The sequence below is a fragment of the Nestor notabilis genome, unplaced genomic scaffold, assembly GCF_000696875.1.
Source record: "Nestor notabilis isolate BGI_N333 unplaced genomic scaffold, ASM69687v1 scaffold140, whole genome shotgun sequence".
Taxonomy (NCBI): Eukaryota; Metazoa; Chordata; class Aves; order Psittaciformes; family Psittacidae; genus Nestor; species Nestor notabilis.
This window is the reverse complement of record NW_009911411.1, coordinates 232,784-258,200: the sequence shown is the minus strand read 5'-3', so window position 1 is coordinate 258,200 and position 25,417 is coordinate 232,784. Positions and strand designations below refer to the sequence as shown.

General features: G+C 42.4%; 1 protein-coding gene across 1 annotated transcript in view; it reads left to right on the top strand.

The window, feature by feature from the left end:
• ELMO1 (engulfment and cell motility 1) overlaps window positions 1–25,417 on the top strand; it is a gene marked incomplete at its 5' end in the record, with an annotated part of 160,588 nt that overhangs the window by 20,963 nt on the left and 114,208 nt on the right. Inside the window, one exon of the mRNA XM_010014528.1 lies at window positions 2,137–2,245. Coding sequence (XP_010012830.1) covers window positions 2,137–2,245 — 109 coding nt within the window. The remainder of the gene's footprint in view (window positions 1–2,136; window positions 2,246–25,417) is intronic.

Below are 25,417 nucleotides of genomic sequence, written 5' to 3'. Positions count from 1 at the left end.
AAGCGAGCAGGAATTCTGATCCGTGTGCTTCCCTTCCCCTCCCCCTTATACCCTTTCATTTTGCCTCTCCATTGATTTTATTACCAGTGTTTCTCTGCCGTATCTAAATCTGTGTCAAAGCAGCCCCCTGCTCCAATATGCAGATTTTATGTTTTATTATGTGAGAGAGAAAGCAGAATAATAATAAAACAAGAGAAGCAATCTCGGGGAGGTGTTGAGACACAGCTTCGCATGGGGCTTGTGCTGCTCTATCATCGCTCCTGCATTTGGGCAGGGAAATGTAGCTCTATCCTCCATGAAAGAGGCTGAAGCAGGATGATTCATCCAGAATGCAAAATCATATTCACGTGTTCCTGGAACAGTGGCTGCAGCAACGTAAAACAGAAAATGCAGGGGTGTTTTTGGTGCAGCTGTTATCCAGAGATGATACAGAACAATTATATGTAATTTAACCCAAAACACTGAGAAGGGAAAGTAGCTCCTCTTGGCAAAGTGAGTAACACGGTTCTGACACTGTCCTGTTGGAAAAGGCCAGGAAAAAATCACGGAGGTCAAATATTTATCCTATCCCTGATGATTTTCTGAATGTCTCTGGGAAGTCTAAAGGTGATTTAAAAAAACACCAGTGGAACATAAAATGAAGTGATCATCCGCTCTCATCACATGGAGAGCAGCCAGCCATTTACATGCCCTATCCCTGGAAGGGTTCAAGGCCAGGTTGGACAGGGCTTGGGACAACCTTCCTTCTAGTGGAGTGACCTTAAAGGGCATGGCAGGGAGCTTTAAGGTCCCTTCCAGCCCAAACCATTCCATGATTCTGTAATCACTGGGTGATGTGTTGGGAACAGAGTATCAGCTGGAGGCTGCCCTTTGTACAGGAGGATTAAAATAGGTGCTTGGTGAAGAGGCTTTGGGCATGATACGTGAAGGATGTAACTCTCTTACTTGCTTTTGGGTTTTTGCTGTTTTCCCACTTTTAACAGCTTCACAGAGAAGGCTTCTGCACATAAGAGGAACATGAAACAGTCACAACAAGGATCTGGGAAGGGAGAAAGAGAGGGAAAGGTTTTGCTGGCATCCAGCGTTGCGTCAGTTTTCTTCTCCAACTCTCCCCCTGGGTTTGGGTGAATATTTCCAGCCTTGGAGCCTCTTGCAAAGCTGTCTTTGCTGCCAGATTTGAACCATTTGAAACAACTAACCAACCAAACCCCAAAAAAAACCCACAACCAACAAAAGGACATGGTGAAGGTGGGAGTTAAGGAGACAGGAGGAACAAAAAGCAGAGATCTAGGTCTAAACATCCATTTGTGCACGAAAATGTAGAGAGCTTCTGAGGTTCTCCGGAGCTGGCAAAATCTCTTACCTTTGAAATTCATTTTCTTCCTCTGTCCCTCATCCCCAGGCTATGCAGCAGCTGGTTAGAATGAGTTCTGTCACTCATTTTTCCATCTACAGTGAAATCTCTTGTTGAGTTGTGGCTCTGGGGAAAATGTTATCCAACTGTGTGTGGTATGGGTGTAAAAACGAACAAGGAATTGTCTTCTTCCATTTGTTTTGCAGTGTCACTCAACAGAGAATACAAAAGCTCTGCTTGATTTGCTTCTGCAGCATTCATAGGCTTGATGCAAGAGTGATAGTTCCCTGAAATGTTTTGCACACAAGCACAAGTCTCTTCCATAATGCATGTTCTCTTCCTTTGTGGGCTTCCCTTTGTCTTTTGACACTTGGACCTTTATTGGAGCCTGAATCCCACTTTGTTTTTTGGGGTTTTGTAGCTCCTTCTAGGTGTGTTCTTGTCTCTAAATCATTATATCTCATTTCCTTTAATGGGCAAATTTGAAATGAAACTTTCTTTCTCTTTGGCTTCTACTGCAGTTCCTCCAAGCCAGGGGTGATGCAGCACAGCACCATTGCACAGGAATGGCAGAGCTTTCTAGCTGGCTATAGAGCAGCACTGCTTCTGTGTTGCTGACTGCCTCAGGTGTAGGTCATTTAGTTGGTTCATGAAAACAGGGCCACCAATTACAGTTTCTTAAATTCAGCCTGGTCTATCTTGCAGATGTTGGATGCGGAGAGCAGTACTTCACCACACGGCTTCTTCAAACTGATTTGTGCCTGTTTTGCTTCCTCCTTCAGATTGTCCTGGAGAACAGCAGTCGAGAAGACAAGCATGAGTGCCCATTTGGCCGCAGTAGCATTGAGCTGACAAAGATGCTGTGTGAAATACTCAAAGTAGGAGAGCTACGTAAGTTGCCCTGTTTGTTTGCCCTCTGAGAACTGTGGAGTGAGTTCAGTGATGCCTAAAGTTCATCTCAGTACAAGAATTTTCTTCTGAGAAGCGTTTCTCACTATGGTCACGTGTTGAACACTGGCACTCAAGATATCTATGTCTGGTTTTCTGTGTCTTTTACTGGCTTGTGGGCATCCCAGGGGTGAGGATGGAGTAGGGGAAATGTGCACCCCGTCTTTGAGTGTCTTCTATATGAAGCAGGGTAGCTGCACTGTTTCTAGATGGGTCAGTTCATTTCCCATCGGATGATCAGGTGTAGGAGGTTTTATTGTCTTACATTCCACGACCATAGGTTGGTTTTATAGGAGTATCATAGTAATTCTTTGTGGGATTGCTCACCTAAACTGGCACATCCTGTTTTCTCTTAGATATCTAATGCTCTATCTAAATACCAGATTTGCTTTAACAGTGTGCTAAGAAATACTGTGTTTTAATACAGAGTAAACAAGCTGTCTTTGGCTTCGATTATAGTCCCTAGACAAATTGTTAGGTACTATCCAACAGAAAAGGAGATCTCTATCTTCGTTAGTCTAGAGCGTTGGCTGGATCCAGCTGCAGTCTGGTTTGGTGAGCACTACCCTGAGCTTCCTTTGCTTGTTGCACAAGCAGGGGACACAACTGAGATGCTTTGTTTCCTTCGGAGACATTTTCTTCCTTTTGAATTTTTTCCCTAATAAAGATTTTCCTTCCACCTTTACACCCAAGCCCATGGAATGTAATGAGAGAAGAGCAGTGCAAAAGGCAGCAGGACAGCCTATAGGTATCATGGGTTCTTGTTTCTACTAGCTCGGCAACAGACATCAAAAGCTCTGTTTTAACAGTATAATTTGGCTGTTAACGCAACTGAAGCTTTTAAATACAGTGTCTTAAGTCTGAGTTTCTCTGCTGCTGATTGTAGGAGGAACATACAGTCTCAACAAAGCTGTAAGCCTATTTGAATTAAGTGCTAAAGATCAGTTTTATTTTTACAAATGCACAGAAAAATGCCTGAGGTCCAAAGTACAGCTTCTTATGTGGTGTTTCTGTGCGTGTCCCATCGCTCCATGGGGCTTGCACTGCACTTGGCTGCTAATGAAGAATGAAGGTGATTGATCTAGAGGTTATCCAGGCATCTCAGACACCATCTTTGCAGTGTCATAGGAAGTCTTTCAATAAATAAACCCCTTTTTTGTCACAGGCATGTTTGTTGTCCCTGTGCAGGGGTCTGTTAGTATGTAGATGATTTGCCATGTATGGTACTGTTTGTTCTGATTGCTTTTGACTTCTGCTGATAGGTCTTGTCATGGTTTTTTATACATGGTCTTTTAAATTGGGGACTGTGGATAAAATAAGAGGACTTGGGGTGGGGGCTCAGTTACCATATGGAGAAAATATGAAAGGAAAGCTGGTTTTGCTGTGTTAGGTTTAGAAAGAAAATAAACTTTCCTTATTTTTTCACTTGTTTGGGGGTTAAAGTGAGGGGGTTTTGTTTGGGCTTGGTTTTTTGTTGCTGTAGTTCTGTTTTGTTAAGAGTAGCTCTAAGGTTTGGATGTGTGGGATTACAAAGGAAACGGAAAATTTCCCCAAGGATATCTCTGGCTGAGGATTGTTACCTGCTAATGTTCTGGAGCCACTCGATTTGGTGTTAGTGAAGCTGCAAGTCACTGGGGTGCCTGGTGCGCTGCTTTGCGCCACTCCCGTGGTGTCCTTCCGTAGGTGTGTGGTGTTTGATGCTGAGGAGAAGTGCACTGCTGGTTCTCTTGATGGAAACCAGATGCAGCACGACTGACTTCTGTATCGTCGTGCTAATCTACACCCACAGAACATCTGCCTCTGGGTGCGGCGGTAGGGTTGCGTTGTAGTCGTTCATTCACAGGGGACAGAGCTAAGGTTGCCTCTAGCTCATCTTGACAATCCACCTGTTTGCCGGGACGTTTCCTTAATGGCTTTGTTTATGTGGAGTTCTAATTGTCATTTAAAAAGGCTGTTACAAAACGCACCTTTGAAATGATGCACAGGAAAGAGGTTCCCTGCAAACGGCTGTGGCAGATGCGCATCGTAACCGGCCTGGGATCAGCAGTTTACTCTGGCAGGAAGTGCAAACAAGAACTGACATGTCTGGAAAATGCACGTTCAGGTTTATTCTTCACTTGAAAATAAATAGTGTATTTCTGAATAGGATTGGACATCTTGAAACTCACTAGTTACAGGTCAGGGCAGACGTGTCCCGGGCAGTTGGTATGTGAGACGTTTCAGAATGTGTTTGGGCTGCCAGTGTTTCTTTAGAAATTCAAAACTCGGCATTTTTTTGCACTGAAAGATGGAACTTTTTTCCTAACAGCTTCTAAATTGGATAATCTAAAAACCATGATAAATGACCTTTTGCTCATGAAATATTCAGCGGGAGAAACTTTCTTAAAGTGCAGAGTAGATAAAAGCTGCTAGACTGTCCATTATTTATGAAGAGCACTTTAATGCTGATTACATTCCCCTTGCTCCACTGTATTAAATACCTTCAGGCAACAAGAAGACATTTTGCCATTTCTTTTTGGTCCTTTCAAGCACACGTTCATCCCAGGAAGAACTCAAGAGAAAGTGTTAAAGGCCAAATCTCCTGCTTTTGTATTTCCTCAAATCCAGGTACTGGACTTCTTAATTCTTTGAGTTTGGTTCCAAGATGTTCATCTTGGATGAACCAAGATGTTGTCTTGGAAATTCAGCTCTTCTTCAGCAAAGCATTTTAAAGAAATGAAAGCTAATGTAGCCTCCATCTTCCCTCTTCCTCCCTAAAGTTTCAGTATGTGACATGTACACACAGGGGAGAAGGAATTACCCTTCTAAGAAACCCCTGGCTTTGCTGGGAGGCAATAACAGATAAATACAATTAAAAACAAGATCCAAAAGACTTTCCAGAACTGGAGTTAGTAAATTTAATGGGAGATTTGGAGTTCATGAAAACCTAGTCTTTGTCATACGTCAGAATTTGAAGTGGTACTTGACCGTGTTACCTGATTTAGGCAGAGCTGGTACAGCTTCCCAGGGTGGTTGTGGCCTTACCTCCATACAGGTTCAGCTGAAATGGTTTAGAGTTGAAGCTGGTGAAGAGCCCTGTGGCTGATAGAGGACCAATAAATTAATGCTGTGTGCACTGAGGCAAGACAGTGCTACTAATAGAGTAGTAGTCTAAAGATGTTCGTAAGCCAGTATCATCGCATGCCTGAAGTTATTCTATAGTTAAGGCATGTCAGGCTTCAAGTATTCTTCTGCATATTGTTGAGCAGGACACAGATGTTTAACTGTCAGTGTTCTTATTTGGTTGCTTTGATGGGTGGTGTTTAGGGGCTTTTGCAAAAATCTGCACTCAAGCTTTATGGCACACCACAAGGGTATATGCCATATGTCACCTCTATGGATTGTCCTAAAGCTTCTATCAGATAAACAACTCCTTCACTGGGTTTTCTTGCTTTTCTGTCGTGGGCAATTGAATTATCACAGGGTTCTGTTAGACTTGATAAATTTAGAGGATTTTTTTATCTCAAAAGAGAAGATCTAAATGCCAAGAGATTGTAATGCCTTTAATGCTATTTGCACGTTCTTGCTATAGGTTTCTCATTGCAATTATTGCCCAGGTTGCAGGATAGAAGTGCTCTAGAAATACTTCTGTTATTGTCACTTTATCAAATAGAACGTGCTGGGCAGTCGCAGGCACACAGTGATATTCGTGGCTGTGCCCGCTGAGATGGAGGTAATCAAATCTCATGCTTCAAGGAGTAAGCTGATCGCTGCAGGGGGCAGGAAGCACTTTCTCATCTTTGCACGATTTTCCCTCTGCATTACGCAGTCCCTAGTGTGCAGTGTAGCTTGTTTCTCTTGGTCTTCCCCTAAAAGCACATTGGTCACTGCAGGACCTGGCCTGAGGGTTTGCCTGGTTTGATTTTCCTTTTGCTACAGCAAATCCAATACTTTCATAACTGAATGTCATGTGTTAGATTTTTTTTCCCCTTTCTTGAAAGTGAATTGCCTTTTCACCTTCCTCTTTCTCCTCCTCCTCTTACATTTAAGTAGAATAGAGCCCCAGAAAGAGTCAATACAATTAGATAAGAGAATTTTTACTGTTCTCACATTTCCTCTTGCAATTCCATTTTCTGGAGACTGAAGCGTTTTACAAACCAGGAGATGTTTGTTAGGAAGCTGAAAAACTTTTCTGGCCAAAAAGGTATTTAGTGGAAAGTAGCAATTTTCCGTTTCATCTGGAACTTTCATCCTTGCTTTAGAATAGAATAAAATAATTCAAAATAAATCCTAACCTCCTTTGTCCTATCTTTTGTTACATATCCACCTTTGTATCCTTTTGCCCAAACCATCACCATATCAGGTAACTCCCAATCACTGCAAAAATTAAGCAGAACTTGAGTGACAGCAAGAGGATAAGCAACATCCGAAAACTGTTTCAGTAGCTATGAGCAAAGGGGGGGAGATCTAAAATAACCCATATTGATCTTAAGTTTTAAGGGTTCCTTTGAAAACACGACTAGTAATTTAGCTATTCCTGACTATAGGGACGTTAACTATGCTTGTCCTTCCTGATACAAAGCTAATGACTTGCTGAGTAGTCTGAATTGTACTTTTGTTTCTCATGGTCTACAGCCATATGTCTGCTCTTTGATCTCTTCAGAGCAGGCACCATAACTTGTTTTAGATGTGCGAAGTGCTTAACTTCATTGTGTCCCGCGTGCAGGATTCGTTAGCTTCTTTAAAATTACATTACAATTTCCAATATTATAGTAATAATCAAAAGCATGGTGTGTGAGGGAACACAAAAACCACTTCAGGCCAAGACAGACATGTGGATATAAGGGATTTTTTTAGAAAGTGATTAATACATCAAAAGACAACAAAGAGGTAACTTGATTAAGCGTGAAGAGCTCTTTCATCTGGTAATGAAAGGGATAGCACGAATCAAGACCTGGAAGTTAAAACTTGGTAAATTCGAACTTGGGAGTAAGGTATAGCCGTTAGCTGGGAGGGTGCGGAACTAGGGAACTGGCAGAAGAGAAAGCTGAAGAATGATGAGAGAATTGAAAAGAAATATCTTGAAGCTGATTTCCTGTGATTACTGGCAGTTGTAGCTTTGGCAGGTTTGATAGTGTGGTAAAGTAGCAGCTGTACCTTGGTTTAACGTGGTTAGTGGAACCCAATTTTATGATTTTTTAACTTAATTTGGGCAGTAGGCAAAATCTTAGAACAAACTTCAGGCTTTTAAAGTTCATTTGTGACTTGCAGGAGAAGAAGCTTCAGACAGCTGCGATGCAGCCAAATGTTTCTTGCTTATCTGGAACCATTTCTCTACATTTTAAGGGTTAGTCACCGTTCAGGGACAGTTTAATGCTAAGCAGATTGAAATGAAAGGAAAATCCCTTTGGAATCCATTCTGAACCTTCTCATTTCACTTCGTGTTTATATTTTACATATACAGATTTATTAAGAGTAGCCAAAGTTCCTTGTATTTTGCAGCAAGCTGTGCCTCAAACCTGAAGTAAGCCCTAATGGTTTCACAGCACTGCTGTGCAGCAGACTGGAAATTCTGCAGCTGCTCCTTGGAAAGAGGCACGTAGTTGCTTAAGGAATTGTGCACAGAATCAATGTATGAAAGCCCACTGTTGCTTTAATGGCAACCTTCAGTGTATTTTAATACTGCTTTGTATAGTCCAGCAGTGTTTGTGTTGGCAAAGCTAAAGGGTTTTCAGAGCGTGTTCAGGTGAAGAAGTGCACTTGAGGTGTTGGTGTCTGGAAAAGTCAGAATGATTTTGGAGCGTGAAGACAATTGCGTTAGCAGGAGAATAACATTAACTGCTAATTCCTGTAGCTCCCGGGATAAGGTTGTGCTTGGAAAGGCTGGAAAATGTGCAGTATTCTGGTAAGCACACGGGACCTTGCAAAGAATATCCCCTTCCTGGAGTGGTTGAATATCCTGCATCTGAGGCAGCGAGTGTACGACTAATTGTCCCAGGTTGCCCCTGCACATGAAGCTTCTTGCAAGGCACTGGAGGCACTTCTGGATTGAAGTGTAGCCAGCTCCTTTTAGACTCTTCTAGACTTTTTAACTTTGTTTATGCAAAGTTATTCAAGGCCAGGTTGGACACAGGGGCTTGGAGCAACCTGCTCTAGTGGAAGGTGTCCCTGCCCGTGGCAGGGGTTGGATCTGGGTGAGCTTTAAGGGCCCTTCCAATCCAAACCATTCTGTGATTCTATATAATTGTACTTAAATTTTGGCACCAATACTGTGGAAAGCTGCTTTTAAACTAACTGATCATATACCCACTTGAACTGGTGGAAGAACTGTTTTCATGGAGAGGTTAGACTTGGCCATCAGTCACTCCTGATCAAGTTAGAGGGGTATGTCCTTGATTTATTGTTTTGCAAGAGTATTTTCTCAAAGAGTTGATCAAAACAACAATGAAAACAGAGCAATGTGAGCCTGAGGGCTTCATATGTTTTCCTTCAATTGTCATTCACTAGCAGTATTTAATTATAAAACATGATCAAACTGCCCTTAGCACTTTGCTGTGAATCTTCACCAGTCAAACTCTGTCTTTGCAGGTAGAAATAACAGTAATGCTGAGTAACCTGAAGGGCTGGAGTTGCTCTGTGAAGGTGACACAGATTTTTAACACTGGATTATTGATGTTACGTACTTATTGAAATACCATCCGTCGCTTTCATTCCTATTGAAATGCTTGCTAATGAAAAGCTGAAGAAAATTAGCTTCCAACAATTAAACTTCACTTGCCCTTCTTGAAGAAGCGTAGGTTAGCTGGAACTGGGACAGGAGAAAACTACAGAACCTCAGGCCTTTAGCAGACCATAGAGATGTTCACATTCAGCAAGAGCTTTTATAGTGCTGGCTAAGTAAAATAAAACCAGGAGTCTGCAGGGTTCTATTTTGCTCGGTTCCATGAAGAAGTATTAAGAAAGTGAGTACAACCACTCTTGAAACTGCCCTTTCAGCTTTACTTCTTTCCTCCCCGAGCAGCATTCTGTATTTCTGGATTAGCAGAAATTTTGCACAGATGTTGTGAATGCAATTTTCATGGCATATTTCTTTATACGTGACAAGGAATTGAATGTCTCGTTTCATAACGTTTCTGGTCTCTTTGTGATAGCCATGGCTATCTTTTGGGAATCGAAAAATAGCACAATTGTTGAATACAAAGCTTCAATACGTGCTAGCAAGGGAGAGGGAAGGGGATTCTTGATTTTTGAAGAGGAATTCCAAATAGCCTGGAGAATTGGCACTCCATATGCATTAGTTGTGTGCCTATAGATTCTGGTAAGTCACTAGAGGAATATAACTACATGCTGCCTACTCCAGGAGCCCACCGCAGTAGGCAGTTTATTATCAGGGAGGCGTATGTGCGTGTAACCATACAGGCGCCTGGTCTTTGTCTCTGAAACCAAGTGGTTGTAGGAATTTAGGCTTCCATAATTCTTTATTTCATGTATGGGGTATATCAGAACGAAGTGGAGCTCTGTATGAAGAATTACTAGATAGATAAATGCTTTCTGACAGAAGAGTTGTTAGCTGCCCCTAAACACCTTTTAATGTACTATGCGCCTTTGGGATGGAAAGCCATGACTCTGTCCTGGATCTTTCCAAGATGTTTTTAAAGGAAAAATTCATGGCTCAATTTATCTCTGGTTGTTTTCCCTTGAGTCTTGTTCGTTGCTGAAGTTTGCACACAGACTTTATTCTTGTTCTTGCAGTTTCAGATACTGTGTATTAAGAGGCCTCTGGCCTCCAGCATTTTTAGGTTCCCACTCCTTCAGGACTAAGCTCTCCGCTCGTTTTCTCTGGGCCTTTGTGTTTTACATGTGCACAGCTTGCTAAGTTACTCAGTCATAATCCCCCAACCTGGCTGGAGGTGGTGTTTTCTCCCCTCATTACCGCTACAGAGCATCAGTTTAATTATTCTGAGCAAGGACTTAAAACATCCATCAGCTCTACCCAGATTTGTTGTCTCTTCACATCAAAGACCCGCTTGATGACAGACACTTAAAAACCATAGCATAATAATGTTAGCTATAGGCATGCATGAAGAGACTGATAAGTAGCTAAGGAAAAATGCTGGACTGTTCATTCGTCTGAAGTAGATTATTGAGACACGAAAAATAATTGGTTGGCTTTGTACATATGAGTGTGAAAGAGTTTGTTGGCGTGACACTGACTCTCTTAAGCTTTTGCAGTACATTTCCTTCTGGTGGATAGAAAGACCTTTGGATGATTGCTCTTTAGCTGGCTGTGTTTCAGTTTTAAGTTTAGAACCTCTCAGCACAAAATATACTTGGTATATGCATAGTAAAAATCTAAGGCAAGGTCACTGATAGTTTGTTCTGTGGGTCTCTCCAAGCACTCAGTGAGAATTAAGCGTGAAACTTAACCAGAAAGCCAAGAAAATGGCCTTGTAACCAGACATTTCATGTGTGTTCATCTTACCATTACCGCGTTCACATTAACATTGGGAACATATTTTGTCCTTCATGTGTTCAGGTGTCCGTAGTTGTTGTCTGGCACTGAATACAAGTTTTCCATCCCCGTCGGTGGCAGGACATTGTTGAGCTGTACCTAATAGGACTGAGCACAACAGAATTCACAATGGGTTTGCCCCACCGGGTGGATCAGAGCTTGCAGGACCAGAGCATCATGGTTTAACCCCAGCCAGCAACTAAGCATCACGCAGCTGCAGTGGGATGGGGAGAATCAGATAAAGGTAAAATACATGGGTTGGGATAAGAACAGATTAATAATTGAGATAAAGTAACATATAATAACGATAATGGTGAAAAGGAGGGGGAGAGAGGAAGAAAATCCAAGGAAAATAGGAATAAAAACCCAAATCAAACAACCAAGTGATGCACAATACACTTGCTCACCACCCGTGGACTGATGCTCAGCCTGTCCCTGAGCAGTGATTGGCAGCTCCCAGCCAATTCCCCCACTTCCTATACAAAGCATGAGGTTGTATGGTATGGAATATCCCTTTGACTAGTTCAGGTCAGGTGTCCTGTCTCTGCTCCCTCCTGGCTTCTTGTGTCCCTCCTCACTGGCAGAGCAGGAGAGACTGAACAGTCCTTGATCAGGGTAAGTGCTACTGAGTAATAAACATGGGTGTGTTATCAGCATTGTTCTCAGACTAAAGCCAAAACACAGCACTGCATCAGATACTAGGAAGAGAATTAACTCTGTCCTAGCTGAAATAACAGCACACCCTTTCATCATCCAAGTTGTAGGCTGCAGAGTATCTTAGCAAATAGCCCAGTTGCTATTTGTCTGAGGCTTTAAGAGTAGCTGGCAAACCTTACCTAAGATGTTTAAAGAGATTTCAGGGTGTATACCCGAGCAGGAAAAGTTACCTTAAGTCTCAAATAGGTGAAAAATTGACTGAGCTATAAAACAGCAGTGTCTCTGCTAGTCTTGCTGAAGGCAGAGACTGGCACCGAAATAGCTGAAACCATTTTGGAAGAGGAAAAAAATTACCAGAGTCAGTGCCAAACACAAGAGACTGTGAGGAAGTAAATGTTTTTCTACAGAGAAAAGGTTTGAGTATGTCTGTCAGACCCCAATTTATTAGTTAGCAAGGCTGCAATTAATTTTAATTTAGACTTTGAATTTTCATGCTTTGCAATAGAAAAATAGGATTCTTGACTTGGAATAAAATAACCAAAGCCCTGAAACAATTTTTCGGACCCCTTTTAAAACGTTTGGCCAGACCTAATAGGTAAAAATGTAAAGGAATAGGTATTTTCTTATATGAAATACAAAGGGTTGGCATTTCAGAGGTGACAATATTGGAGGTATCAAGTACATGCTTTGTGTGCAGCCATAGTGCAAGCTGACCACTGCTGTTCAAAGCAGTGCATCCTTTATTCTACAGGAGTTCAAACCTGAGGGACACTGTACCCTCTGCTTTTCAGTTTTACTGCCTGCTTTTTCCCACATCACTGTTTTTCAGGTGTGTTTTGCTGCAACACAGCGAACATCAGCTTGTGATCAGGCTGGAGCAACAACATGGCCCTGATACCAGCTAAGGGCTTACATCTTGGTAGTCTTAATTCATGTCCTAGAGTCCAGCGTACTTCCAGTCTGGAAATACTGCCTTTTCATCTAGCAGTCTGTGATCAGGATTGTCATAAGCCTGAAGGACTAGAGGATCACTGAGCTGCAATAGTATTTTGTTGATTTGCTGTATTTAAAGGCATTTAAAGGCTTGAGGATTATTTGTGAGGTATTCTTGAGCTTTGCCCAGGGAAACTGTGGCTGCCCCGTCACTGGCGGTGTTCAAGGCCAGGTTGGACACAGGGGCTTGGAGCAACCTGCTCTAGTGGAAGGGGTCCCTGCCCGGGGCAGGGGTTGGAGCTGGAGGAGCTTTAAGGTCCCTTCCAACACAAACCAATCTCTTATTCTATGATTTACTGTCAGATGTTTGGAAGCATGTCCTGGAATTGTCCTCTTCCTTCAGCTTTCAACTGTGGAGCCATCAGCCACCCCTTCCATTACTTCCCCCTTCTCTATAGAGAAGGGTAGTTCTAACAGTTACTTCCTTGCATTTGAAAATGATCCATTTTGGGCTTTATGTATACCTATACCTAGCACATCCACAGGGTTTGCAGTACAGCTGGTCTGGAACTCAACCTGTTGTGTTCTTTGGCTGTGCTTTATTTGCGTGATTGTGAGGTTCCATTTGATTCTCCCTCTTTCCCCCACTCCCAACCCCATTTTTAAATAGCACATCATCATGTTTTAGGAACATTTGAGTTGCGTTTTCAATCTTTTTCCTAATATTTGCATATTAATAAGTCATTGAAAAACATTATGTAAATTTTGTATCATGGTGAATATATTATCAAATCAAATGGCCTTTAAAGGGTAATTGTAGAAAGCTGGGGAGACAAAATTTGACTGGAGTTAACTTCTCTTTTCCCATAGCATTAAGCACCAAAGACTTGGAACTGGCACTTCAGAAATGCCACTAAAAGGTTGGAGAGAAGGCATACCTTGGTAGGCTTTTTGGTGGTATTTTTTTGTTGGGTTGTCTTTTTGCCATCTGTTTCTTGGGGTGGCTTTCTCTGTATCTATCAGAGAGAGCTTAGAAATAAACATAAAAGTACCATTCTTTTGATCTCAGTAAATGGAGTTTCAAGATGATACCAAATGTGGTGTGAAATGAGGAAAACTCCCATTTGTTGGAGCTTCTGGATTAGATAGATGGAGCACTAGGTAATGATGGATGTGTCAGGGACTTCATGAGTGTTAGGATTTAAAACCTCATTGAATTTATACGCTGTAAACTTCCCAGGCAACTACAGTAGCAGCACCCTCTTGTATTACTTAGCTGTGAATAAGCTGAGCTGACCCTCAGACAGACAAATTTCCGCATCATCTCAGCACACTGAAGAGCTATTTCTGTCTCTGCTCACTGACAATGAACAAATAACCAAGCATTTCCATCAGCAGCAGTTCTTTTCCTCCTCTTTTCCACCCCCAGATTCCAGGGGTGGGTGGTGACAGCTTGAAGTGATCAGATATATTTTCAGATACCTATTCATTTTGAACATTACCCAAAAAAAAGTGTTTTTTCCTTGTCACTGCTAAATTATGAATTTTTAAATGTTTTTGTAGATGTTTTGCTAAAGCTGTGACAGTTACTTCTATTATCCACTCCAGTTCCAAACTTCCTCTGCAGCGTGTGTTCTTTCGTGTTCCCGTTAAATGAAATTCTGCAAAATCCAGTGTTACTGTACACGTATTAATGGAAAGCAAATCTTTGCATGCATGGACAGTCACATCACAAGTGGTGTGTTTTATTTGGGATTGGATTTCACTTAGCACAGCAGGGAACAGTATTCCCAAAACGCACTGCCGGAGTGTTGGCATAGAGGCAATTGTAAAGGCTGAAGGAAGGGGATGCACAGCACACGTGGGTACACAAAACGTCCCATTGTGTAACAGCACAGATAGTGATGCTCACTCCTCTGTGAAATTCAAAGATGCAGCAACCTTCCCTGGGATTTTTCTCTAATTTATAAATCTCATGTTTATCCATTCACAAAAGAGATGCAGTGTCTAATGACCAGGAGGGGGCTGGTCTCTGCTCCCAAGGAACAAGGGACGGGACAAGAGGAACCGGCCTCAAGCTGCCCCAGGGCAGGTTTAGCTGGAGCTGGGGAACAATTCCTTGCCCAGAGGGTGCTCAGGCATTGGAACAGGCTGCCCAGGGCAGGGCTGGAGGCACCGTCCCTGCAAGTGTTCACACTCCGGGGAGCCGAGGCCCCAGGGGCTGGCAGCGCTGGGAATGATTGGACTGGATGATCCTAAAGGTCTTTTCCAACCTAGTAGACACTATGATTCTATGATTTAAATAAGCAATTGAATTCTTTATGATCCCAACATGGGTAGGCAAAACCTGTGTATTATTTTGGAAGAACAAGATAAAGGAAAATCTAGGCAAAAATAAAGTGCAGCTTGTTCCTCATGAGAAGGCAGGAAAACTGAACTGCGTCCCATTGACAGTTTCAGGGAACCCTGTGATTTATCGCATCTGGGATAGCTATTCTCTTAAAACCCAAAAATTCCTCCTGGTTAGGAGGAATTGTTTCATTGGGAAAAAATTAGCTTGTAAACCAAGCCTGCTTTGTTTCCTTTTTATCTAACATTCAGTTTGAAGGGTCAGCTTCTGTGTTTCATCTCATTAGTGGGAGCCCATCTGCTCACACTTCCTCCAAGGTAGCCTGACTGGTGTGTCTTGTGTGTATGCAGGCATGCACAAAGGTTTCTGGTTCCAGTCAGTGCTGATTCCCATTAGGCTTCAGGCAGGGGAAGAAAGATGAATGATTCTGGAAGAGGAGAGAAAGATGCATGCACTTGAAAACTTGTCTGGAACGGTCCATCTCCCCTCACTCAACTAACAGCCATGTAGGTATAATGAGAAACTTGCTCATTTAAGCTACACTAATGATGGTTCTTATTGATCGTACTTGGGCCCTGATCTGAAGTAAAGCAAGATTTGTTTGTCATGTGCTTATATATCACAGACTTTTTCATCCTATTTTTAAGTTGTGCCCTGCTTAATATGGAGTAAGCCCCTCCATACAGAGTGTTCCAAAGAAATGTTTGTGAGTCTTGCAGTATTTCCATCCAGACAAGCCATATTACAGGACCTGTTGTGGCAGTGTCTGTTTTATTGCAGTGGAAAGATTTGTCTGAGATCTGAAGGAGGAACTGTTCATCTTTCACTGCTCACACTCCTATCTGAGAAACAAAAAGAATCATGCAGCAACAGGACTTCAGCTTCCTGACTTCTGTTTTATTACTTAGACATTTCAGGGCTGATGTGAGCTGTGATTTGAGAATTCCCAGGAGCGAGACTGCAGCTTTTTCCCCTTTACCACCTGTGCTTCTCAAGTGCCACAGGCTTTTATTACAGCCCTATGGGAAACCTCAGGAGTGCCATTCCCTCAGAACAGATTGATGGGCTTTTGAATCTTGTGGTTTTAAGAATGTGTATTTGGTGTTATTTTGGTGCGTGTATAAAAAGCTGATCACATTTTTAAGATGTAGAAGAATCTATTTAGTGGCAAACCTTTACTGGTGATGAGCAGCCTACTCACAGATACCTTTTCATTAAAACCTCTTTGAGCTGTCATACATTAAACCTTAAATTTCTGAGGTCGGATCAAGGATGTGTTCATTGATATTACTGTGTTCTGAAGAGAAGGCAAAAAGTTATGGCATATATGGGGTCTACTTCTACAAAACATGTAGTTCTCTTTGTCTTGTTTCTGGCCGAAATGAGGATGGTGCCTGTCAGTCATGTTCTAGCTGATATATGTTCATATTGTGTAATGTGTTTCCAGCAGACATGGGTAAGTTACAGCAGAAATCACTAAGAATTAGGCAGCGGCTGAGGCTTTGTCCAGCAGTGACTAGTAGCTTTGAATGCTTCAGTTCTGGACTACTTGGAGCCCACAAGTCCATGGGGCTCCGTTTCCAGAGTGCTGAATCACCTTGTTGGAAAACAAGGCCTTTGCTGCTCTTTACCACCCAGGTAAGAAGCCCCAGAAATGTACCATTTGAAAACCAAGATCAATGTACTCGGTAGAGACTTTTCTGCTCTTGAGAAATTGATGGTCTCTTTGAAATACATTAGGCTTGAGTGCAGCCTTTTTCATCTGCGAGAAATGTAACGCTGGCAGTATTAAATATGATGAAGTCATTACTTCTGGAGGTGAAATATCACCATTGTACCAAATTGGAATCTTTGTGCTGAGACATCACTTTCAAGGAAAGCGCACAAGCCTATCAGGATCTCATTTCATCTTGACTAGGGGGAATTGCAGCCCCTGGAACAGATGGGAATATCCCAAGTAACTGTATGAGGACTGAGTTATGAGGAAGAAGGATTACAGGGAGAACAGAAACAGAAGGGAGGTGTTATGTGTATGATGTGTTATCAGATGCTGACTGCATGTAACAATACAAAGAAGTCAATTTTCCATTAAATTTTAAGGTTTTTCCATCTTTCCTTCCTGCCTCCTACTTTTAAACTCATCCTGTTTCACAGTGTGGATTGGTCAGTTGACTTTGAGATAACTGATTTCGGGCAAGCCAGCTTAGCTTCTGTGTTGAATGAAAATGGATTTGAGTAGACAGATGGATGTGGCTAGAAAAGGAAAGAACTGGTGTATTTTGTGATGGTAGGAGCAGAAATCAGACTGACCTGTACCACTCAGAAGAACAGAGGTGAGCAGATATGACAGTGGCACAGCTGGATCAGTATGCAGATGTGGCTAAGATTGCAAAGGGGAAGAGCTATTTCACATGAAAATGGGTTCAGTCTTCCTAATATTGAATGCCTGTAGGCTCCTGCTGATTTATTAAATGGTGTAGGTTTGCCAGCTTGAGCTCACAGATTCCATTCCAGCAATGAAGTTCAGTTTTTTTGGTGTATGACTTATAATTGGCAGGTTTATAGCCTGCCTGGAATTGGCACTTGGCAGCAGGAGCCACATGCTGCTGAGGCAGGTGTCGCAAAAGATTCTTACTTAAACCTTGGTCATTGGGGGCCTCCTTCTAATGCAGCTTTCATTGAATTGAGGCATATTTATGAGAGGTGCAATGAAGGTTACGGTTGCCTAAATGTTCTTGTACTAAGTCCTATCATCCTGTCACTTTTTGGGAAGTCTTTAACGTTTGATATGAAATCTTTCAGTGGATTAATAATCTTCCAGTTATTAGTCAGTGGAGGATTTGTCTTTTTTCCTAGGGCTTTCAGTAAGACATTCCTTAATGCTATCTAACCCAGTTACTCCAGAGTATCTCAGAGCCAGGGCAGTAACTCTTCTGATAGCCTGTGAATTGTTAGTGCCAAGGGAGATGAGGCCAAATGAGGGTACAAAGCTGGTTAGGGTCACTTAAACAAAGCTTAGCAGCCTCTGAAGAGTATTGATGTTGTCATCATAAATGCTTGAGGCTGGAGTTGTCTAGTTGAGACTAGTCGTTGCAGAATGGTGTCGGCACAAACTGTCTGGTTCCTGGGCTGCAGAAGGCTCTCTCTATTTCGTGTTACATATGGTTTGGTGCCACAGGGTCACCAACCCAAACAGCTGGAGCCCATGTCTTCCTTTTGGCTCCCATGTCAATGCAGCATATACATCATACGCAGGAAAGGTGGTATAGAGCTTAACTGTCCTATACAGCCTCTTCCCAACCTCAAGGTCAGTAGCACTGTAGGAAAACGTGTTGGGTATGAAATATTTCTCTGTAGAGCAGCAACAGATGGACTTTGGGAATCAATATCTCTCATTTAGAGTCCAGCACAGTCAGAATGACACTGCTGTGCCCCAAATGCAGACTGAGGAGAAAATGGTGGGGGCTTAAAGGAAGGTACTTGATCAAGCATACAGAAATTGGAACATAATCTTTTGTTCCTCCCCCATATACCCTGGAGCTACCAAAATTTGGCATCTTTCCCACCGAATGAGTATATTCACTGTACAAAATACATAATGCTGTATGTCAGAGCCTCCTCCATTTGTGCACAGACAGAAGTGGAGAGAGAAGTGTGTGAATGCAGACAGAGTGTGGAATACAAAGACATAGCCCACGTTTCCTGCAAAGGCTGGGGGTTTGCTTTGGGTGAGTAATGCAGAAACCTGGATGCCCAGTTCTGAGCACTGTAACTAAGAGAGATTTGAAACAGCAATTGAAATGAGTTTAATTAGTGTACTAGGCAAGCATATTAGTTCATTGAACTTCCGTCTTCATTGAATTTGTGGTTCATTGCTTATGCCTCTGCTGGGGAAGCGTGGATGTGTGCAGCCCACTTTTGATAAGTGTTTTTGTGTTAACTTTTCACCAAGTAACTATTACTATTTTAAAATATTTATTAAAGAAGTGGCTCATGTCTTTTTCAGGCTTGTTCGAGTGAGTCAGCTCAGACATTAGAGCTGCTCCCAAATTATGCTCTGGTTTTAATTGTCTGTTTATGAGAGGTGAAAATGAAGCCAGCAACTGAATTGTTTGAATTTGTAGGTAGTGGGAATACAATAGTGGAAGGCCCGAGTAGGGTGTTTCTGTAGTGATAGGACAAGAGGTGATGGGTTCAAACTCAGACAGGGCAAGTTCAGGTTGGATATAAGGAAGAAGTTCTTTACTGTGAGGGTGCTGAGGCACTGGCACAGGGTGCCCAAGGAAGGGGTAAGTGCCACATCCCTGGCAGTGTTCAAGGCCAGGTTGAACATGTGTTCAACTCATGTTCAGAGTCTTGGGTGACATGGTCTAGTGCGAGGTGTTCCTGCTCATGGCAGTGGGTTGGAACTGGATGATCTTAAGTTTCTTTCCGATCCAAACCAGGCAGTGATTCTGTGCAACTTCTATGCCTTTAATGAACTGATCCTTCTCTCTGTTGGTATAAGGTTCTGAGCAGATCGAAGACCAAGTGTGTATCTAATGAATTTACAGCGCTCAGCAGTAAAATGAAATTCAGGCTACATCCCGAGGTTCTGGAAAGGCTCAAACTGGAATTCTGGAAAAACACAATGAACACTTTGAAAGCAGGTTGGGTGAACATTATAGCATGTGAGCTAGCTTTTAAAACTGGCATACGAAGTGTTCCTCGGGGTCTGTTTTGTCTTGTCCCTTATATTGCAGAGGAAAACAAATACTGGAGAAACTGCAGGGGTTTATTTTGCAGGCTTGGGAAGAGAGGTGCCATCCAGACTTCAGCTGTTGCAGTCCTGGAAAACTTAAGGACTACTTGCCTGGGTTAGAGTTTGATTTAGTGTTTGTCTCTGAGGTGAGGTATCTGAATTACGCAGAAGACAGCCCTACTTAATGGTGCAAAATACAGTTTCCCTGTTTGAATTTGCATGTAAACTTCTACAGTGTCTCAGTGGAGGTTGGAGTCTGCTTATTCTTGTGTTTCTGGTTGTCTTATGTCAGAAGGAAAACTAGATGTACTCTTCTTTCCTCTTTTTCTAGTAAAAGTATACTGCTGGTACTAAATCAGGGAAGAACCTGTAATACACTAAGGTGCAATTAACCAATGCAAGGTTTAAAACAGATTTTATATCATGTTATAATACCTTGGGTTTACTGTATTTTAAGCAATTATAAAATTTTTAAAGTAATTTCAACAGGCTGGGAACTTCCAGCTATGCAGGATGTGTTTTAAGAGTTCAGTATCAAATAGTCTCTGGATCTACCTGTCAGAGTGGTAGCTCTTATCATCTCCAAGTTAAAAATAACCTTTTTATTTTCACAGGAGAGACACTGTCTTACTAAAGGTGTAGGGTAGGAAATGGCATGAACTGTGAGGGTATCAGCATGCAGAGGAATAAGGTTCTTGTAGATAATGAAAGCAACCAGAATATGGGACAGTTGTTCTCTGCAGTGAAAGCACTCTTCTGGTTTTCATTACTGGTGGTAATGAACTAACGTCTGTTGGTGGTGTTGCATTTATCAGCTTCTCTTTGACAACCCATAGAAACAGCTCTGAGATTGATGGTTTTCATCAACTGGGTTTGCTTCATTGACGTATCGTCATCAACTTCACTCCATGTGGTGATATTTTAGATATTCAACACAACACAAACTCATGTCTCAAGCTACTTGTTTCGTTTGCTTGAAGATACGAGGCTGCTTTAACTCCATGATTTTGTAGTATAATTCTTTACGTTGGCATTAGGTTTTGTTTTTTCTTTAGACTTTTTCCCTTTCCATATTTCAGCCTTTTGAGATCCTATTTTTTAATTTTATCCAACACTGGGAAAGATAAAGGGGTTTTTGTTACTTCCAGTCTGTTTTCTTAAGGAAACGCACCAGATATGGTCAGTGTCTATGTGCACTTGTCCATCCAATAATTTGGGCTCATGAGTTGATTTCAACCCTGTCCTGGCTATGAAGTTCTCTAAAATGTAGCTAAAATAGCTTTCTGAATACAGTAGGTTTCTTCCTTCAATGTGAGAAATATCTTTGCAGTGATCTCACACCTTATTAGACATTGACAGATCCCTCTGGGGTCTTGGGGTTTTAAATGGAGACTTTAATCCACAAGAAGAGAATCCCCGTTGATCCTGCTGTTCGCTGGAAAGCTAAATGCCATCTCCCACAATGCTTATTTCTCCTATGTTATTGATTGTTTTTATTTTGGGCTTCAGGCGAAAGCTTAATGTTGTTGCCATCACAGGCCAGGAAGTACTGCTGGCATGTATTATGTCAACAGTGACAGTAGGTGACACGAATGACTCCTTGGTAGATACAAAGTGCCAGTGGAATTCCTGGCATTTACCATACACCCTATCTATGAGCTTGATTCTGTCCTCCAAGTCCAATGGACATAGTTTTCAGCAAAAGAAGAAGGGAAATAGGAAACTACACGAGACACAAATACAACTGCAGGTTCTTTCTGTGGGAAGGGAGAGAATTGAGACATGTCCTGAGTGGAGGCTGTTGGAGATGTAAGGTCAGCACAGTCAGGGTTAATGGGGAATACCAGAGTTATTAAATGCTGTCATAGGAGAATGGTCTCCCACTGGCATATCAACGTGGAGACATTTGTGGGTAATTAATGTCAAAGCCAGGCAGAGATGTTTGTATTTGAGGGAGGTATCGATCCTCTGGTACTCCAGCAGCATATAATGACTTTATTTCACTTACATCAATTGATTGAGGCACTGTCAGTTATTTTGTCTGATGGGTGTTGTGCAATAGAGTGTCAGTTGCTTGCTATAACGTTATTGAATTGCTCGATGTGACATTGATCACTTGGTTTATACCTGCTCTAATTAAAGCCAACCATGGAGTGCCACCTATAAAATGTACAATTTTTATTATGAGAAGCTTAAAGTAATAATTCTGGGAACAAGAAAATGTATCTGAACACTACGTTTCTGTGTAGTGGAACATGATAGACACGATTTCACCCTTGCGTTTGGTGCAATGCAGAAGAATGTGTGGATTTCCTTGGGAAAAGCACTGAGTCCAGCCTAGCTTGCATCCCTAGAAAATTGTCGATGTAGGGTCAACATGCAACACCCTTGTAAATCCAAGCTGCCAAAATGATTGCTTTGAACCTTTGCAAATAGAACAAGAAGCCTGAGCAACACTGGATGAAGTCTTGAAGAACTGACCTGCCGGGCACACAACCTTTGAGGTTGAACCAGTTGAACCCCATTTAGACTTCAAAGACCTGCCCTCCTGAGGTGCAGTCCCTCAGGAGGTGGTTCAGCCTTTAAGGAGATGTGGAGTTCGGTCCTGTGAGAAGTACCCCTTCTGGAAAGGAGATCTAAAGAGACACGTTTACGATAGATGCTGAATATATGCAGGTTTTGCTCTTTTGTTTGTTTTAATATGGAAAGTATACTTTTGAAAGTCAACCTGTATAAATAAGGTCTTCACACAGCCCAAGATTATGACAAATACTGACAAATAACCCTCGTCAGCTTTTGCATTCTTATCTCCCTCTCAGACTCAGGCTAGGTCAGTTGCAGAGTGGTCAGACTTCCTGCATCCTTTCTTCCATCACTGAGTGCTGTGGTGCTTATGCTCCCTCCCATCACATCAGCCTTCCCCATCCAGAAGAAAATCTGCCTTTGTTAAAAAAAGAAACACTAAAAAACGCCCAAACAACTGAAACCTGAAAAAAAATCCAACCAAAAAGCCAGCCAACAACCAGAAACCCCAGTCCAGCAACACTGACATGTGTCGTCTTAAGCAGGCGGTAATTAGGTAATTACAGGCAATTCATAATACTTGTTTTGCATGCTTTTATTCTGTGAAAACAGCCTTCCTCCCTTCCCCCTGAAATATGATGGTATCATTTATATCTCACCATTTCACCACAGACTTTACCATAAAATCTGTCTTTTTTCTATTTTTTTCCAGAAAAGATCTAAGAAAGTTGTGAAAAGCTTTGAAAAAAAAGAAAAACTGAGATCCATTTTCTGCTTTCTGATAAGAGAAGAAATAATTCATGGAAAATTTAAAAAGTAAATTGAAGTTCTTCCCCTGCAGATGGCATCCTGACCAGTTCTGCTCAGATCATAACCTGGGGTGTTACTCTTTAACCTTCTTTCACATGTTAACCGAGTATCACTGAATCTGTATGCAATTCCATCCTTTCCTTCTGGACCAGATCATGGAACTCCCTTTGCTAAACTCCCAGTTCTAGTGAAACTTTTCCCTTCATGAGTAAGTGAATCCAAAATCTAAGCCTGTAGAATGTGACCTGCATTGCTACGATTGAGTCCCACACATTTAAGGGAAACCTCCAAAAGTCCTATAATAAATGCAGGGCTCAGATATCTGACTGCTGCCTGCACAGGAGCGCTTCATCTTCTTTAGCCTTTACAGGATACTTAATCAAAACTGCATATGCACAGGGAGAGAAAAGCCAGTATATAAAGCAATGTATTAGTGCTGTTCCTCAAGCACTATTCTCAAAGACTTCTTGACACTTGTCTGCTTGAATATATGCACAAGAGCAAAGTTTGTATTTGAATAGTCTCTTTGGCTTCAGGTGCTAGCTCTTCAAACTAATCAGAAGGCATTTCCTCTGGAAGTGTTTGCAAGATGTGCTCTGTCTTGAGGTACATTACTGCTGGCAGAACTGGAGAAAAGATCTCTCACTTTGTCTTGCATCGTTTTATCATGAAAGTGGTTGGTTTGGATGTTGCAGGTCCCTGACCACAAATGCCCATACATGCACTGGGGTGTTTCTTCTGGGTAACTGGGTCAAGCAGTCCTCTACCTGTTCTGTGAATATTTCTGTTGTGCCTACTAGAAGAGCAGTGTAATTATTTTGCTCGATCTCTTAAGCAGGAGGTTTAAGTCTTAAGAATGGCTCGTGTCCAGTAAATACCCAAATAACTGTGTTCTGAAGTGGAGAAAGAACGTTTAAAAAGAGAAAAGACCCAAATGCACACAGACCACCTCCAACTGCTGCCCCTACCCACCCCCATTGAATTCATACAACCAAATGTGTGCACTGGACTCTCTGGGTTTCTTTTTCCTCCTATTGAATCTTGGGCTTAGTAGTAGTAGCTAAGCCCGAATTCTCTCTCTCATGACTTCGGAAGTACCTGGGCTTTTAACCACCTCACTTGTGCCACTTTTCAACCAGAGCAGCCAGCAACCTCCTCTGCATGGGTAGGATCTAATGGAGTTTTACCTGCACGTAACTGAGAGACTTCCTATTTTGGCTGTGATAGGTATCCTGAGTGCCACAGAAAGTTACCTGTTACTTGTTCTGCGCTTTATGGGTGCTCATGAAGTCACTGGTACTAGTTCTAATGTGATTCAAGAGCCTGTGGGTTCTTCTGAACTTGGCTTTAGATGATGTGTTCATGCTAGAACATAATTAATCTCTTAAGAGAGGAGGAGGTTCCAGCTGAAGCACAGAGGGTAGGATGAGTGTCATCAGCCTTGCCAGTGGGTTCCTCCTGTAGGAATGGGAGCAGTGCAGTGGAGTGTCTCAAGAAGTACTGGTGGTGAGGCCTGATTTATCATGGAAATAAGGATTGCTGCAAATTCCTGTGCAGGAAGTTTGTGTTCTGGGGGTCTTCGCAGTTTGGTTTAAATTGTGTGACCTGTATGGCACTTTGGGGGAAGAACATCTTGCCATCCTTGAACTTTGTAAGTCCTTTGGGAGCTTTTCTGGGCATCCTGATAGGATTAATACAGTTAAGTTAAATGTTCTGGTAAATGTTCAGCTTCTGAATGGTACCTGATCATGTGCATGAGCGGAGTAGAGGGGGAGAATCCCCTCCCTCCACTCGCTGCTCATGCTCTGGTGATGCAGCCCAGCACACGGGTGGTTTCTGGGCTGTAAGTGCACACTGAAGCCAGGTCGTGAGGAGCTTCTCACCACCCAACACCCCCATGTCCTTCTCCTCAGGACTGTTCTCAAAACCAGAGCAGAAATAAAAGAAAGGGGGTAGCAGAAGGAGAAATCAGTTGAGTCCATTTTGAGTCGGTTCCAATTAAAGCTCATCTGCTGCCTGAGGTCATCCTGGTTGAGTTTTGGCACAGGCTGTTGTGAGAACAGGAGTGGTTGGTGTCCTGCAGGCAGGTCCCTCAGGGGCTGCAGTGGTGGGAGAGGTGCTGCCTCTGGTGCCACCTTCTCTGCTGGAACCAAGGTACCATTTACTGCCCCCACATTGAGACCCAGCTTCTCACCGGCCTTGTGGGACAGGAGACTGGTGCTAATGCTGTGTTTGGGCAGCAAGAAACTCCTAAGAACAGACACGAAGCTCTTACCTCCCTCTTGACAAGTCCTGCCAGGTAAGTGCAGATACATGGAGCTGTATCAGGCTGTGAGATACCCAGCAGGAGCAGAGAGATTGACACTGACCAGGTTTTAGTTCCTTGTACTCAACAAGTCCCGACTGGGGACGAGGGCTTTACGTTTTGAGTTGAGCCCTTACTCCAAGCTGCCAGGAGCAATGTGCTTTCTAAAAACCACACGCACACAAAATAAATCCAAACCCACAGAGGTTTAGAATGGCTTCAATTCAGGCTCCCTTTAATTCCTTGCTGGGAAAAAACGTCTTGCTGCTGAATTTTAATCTACCATAAGGAAAGTTTCTAGTACT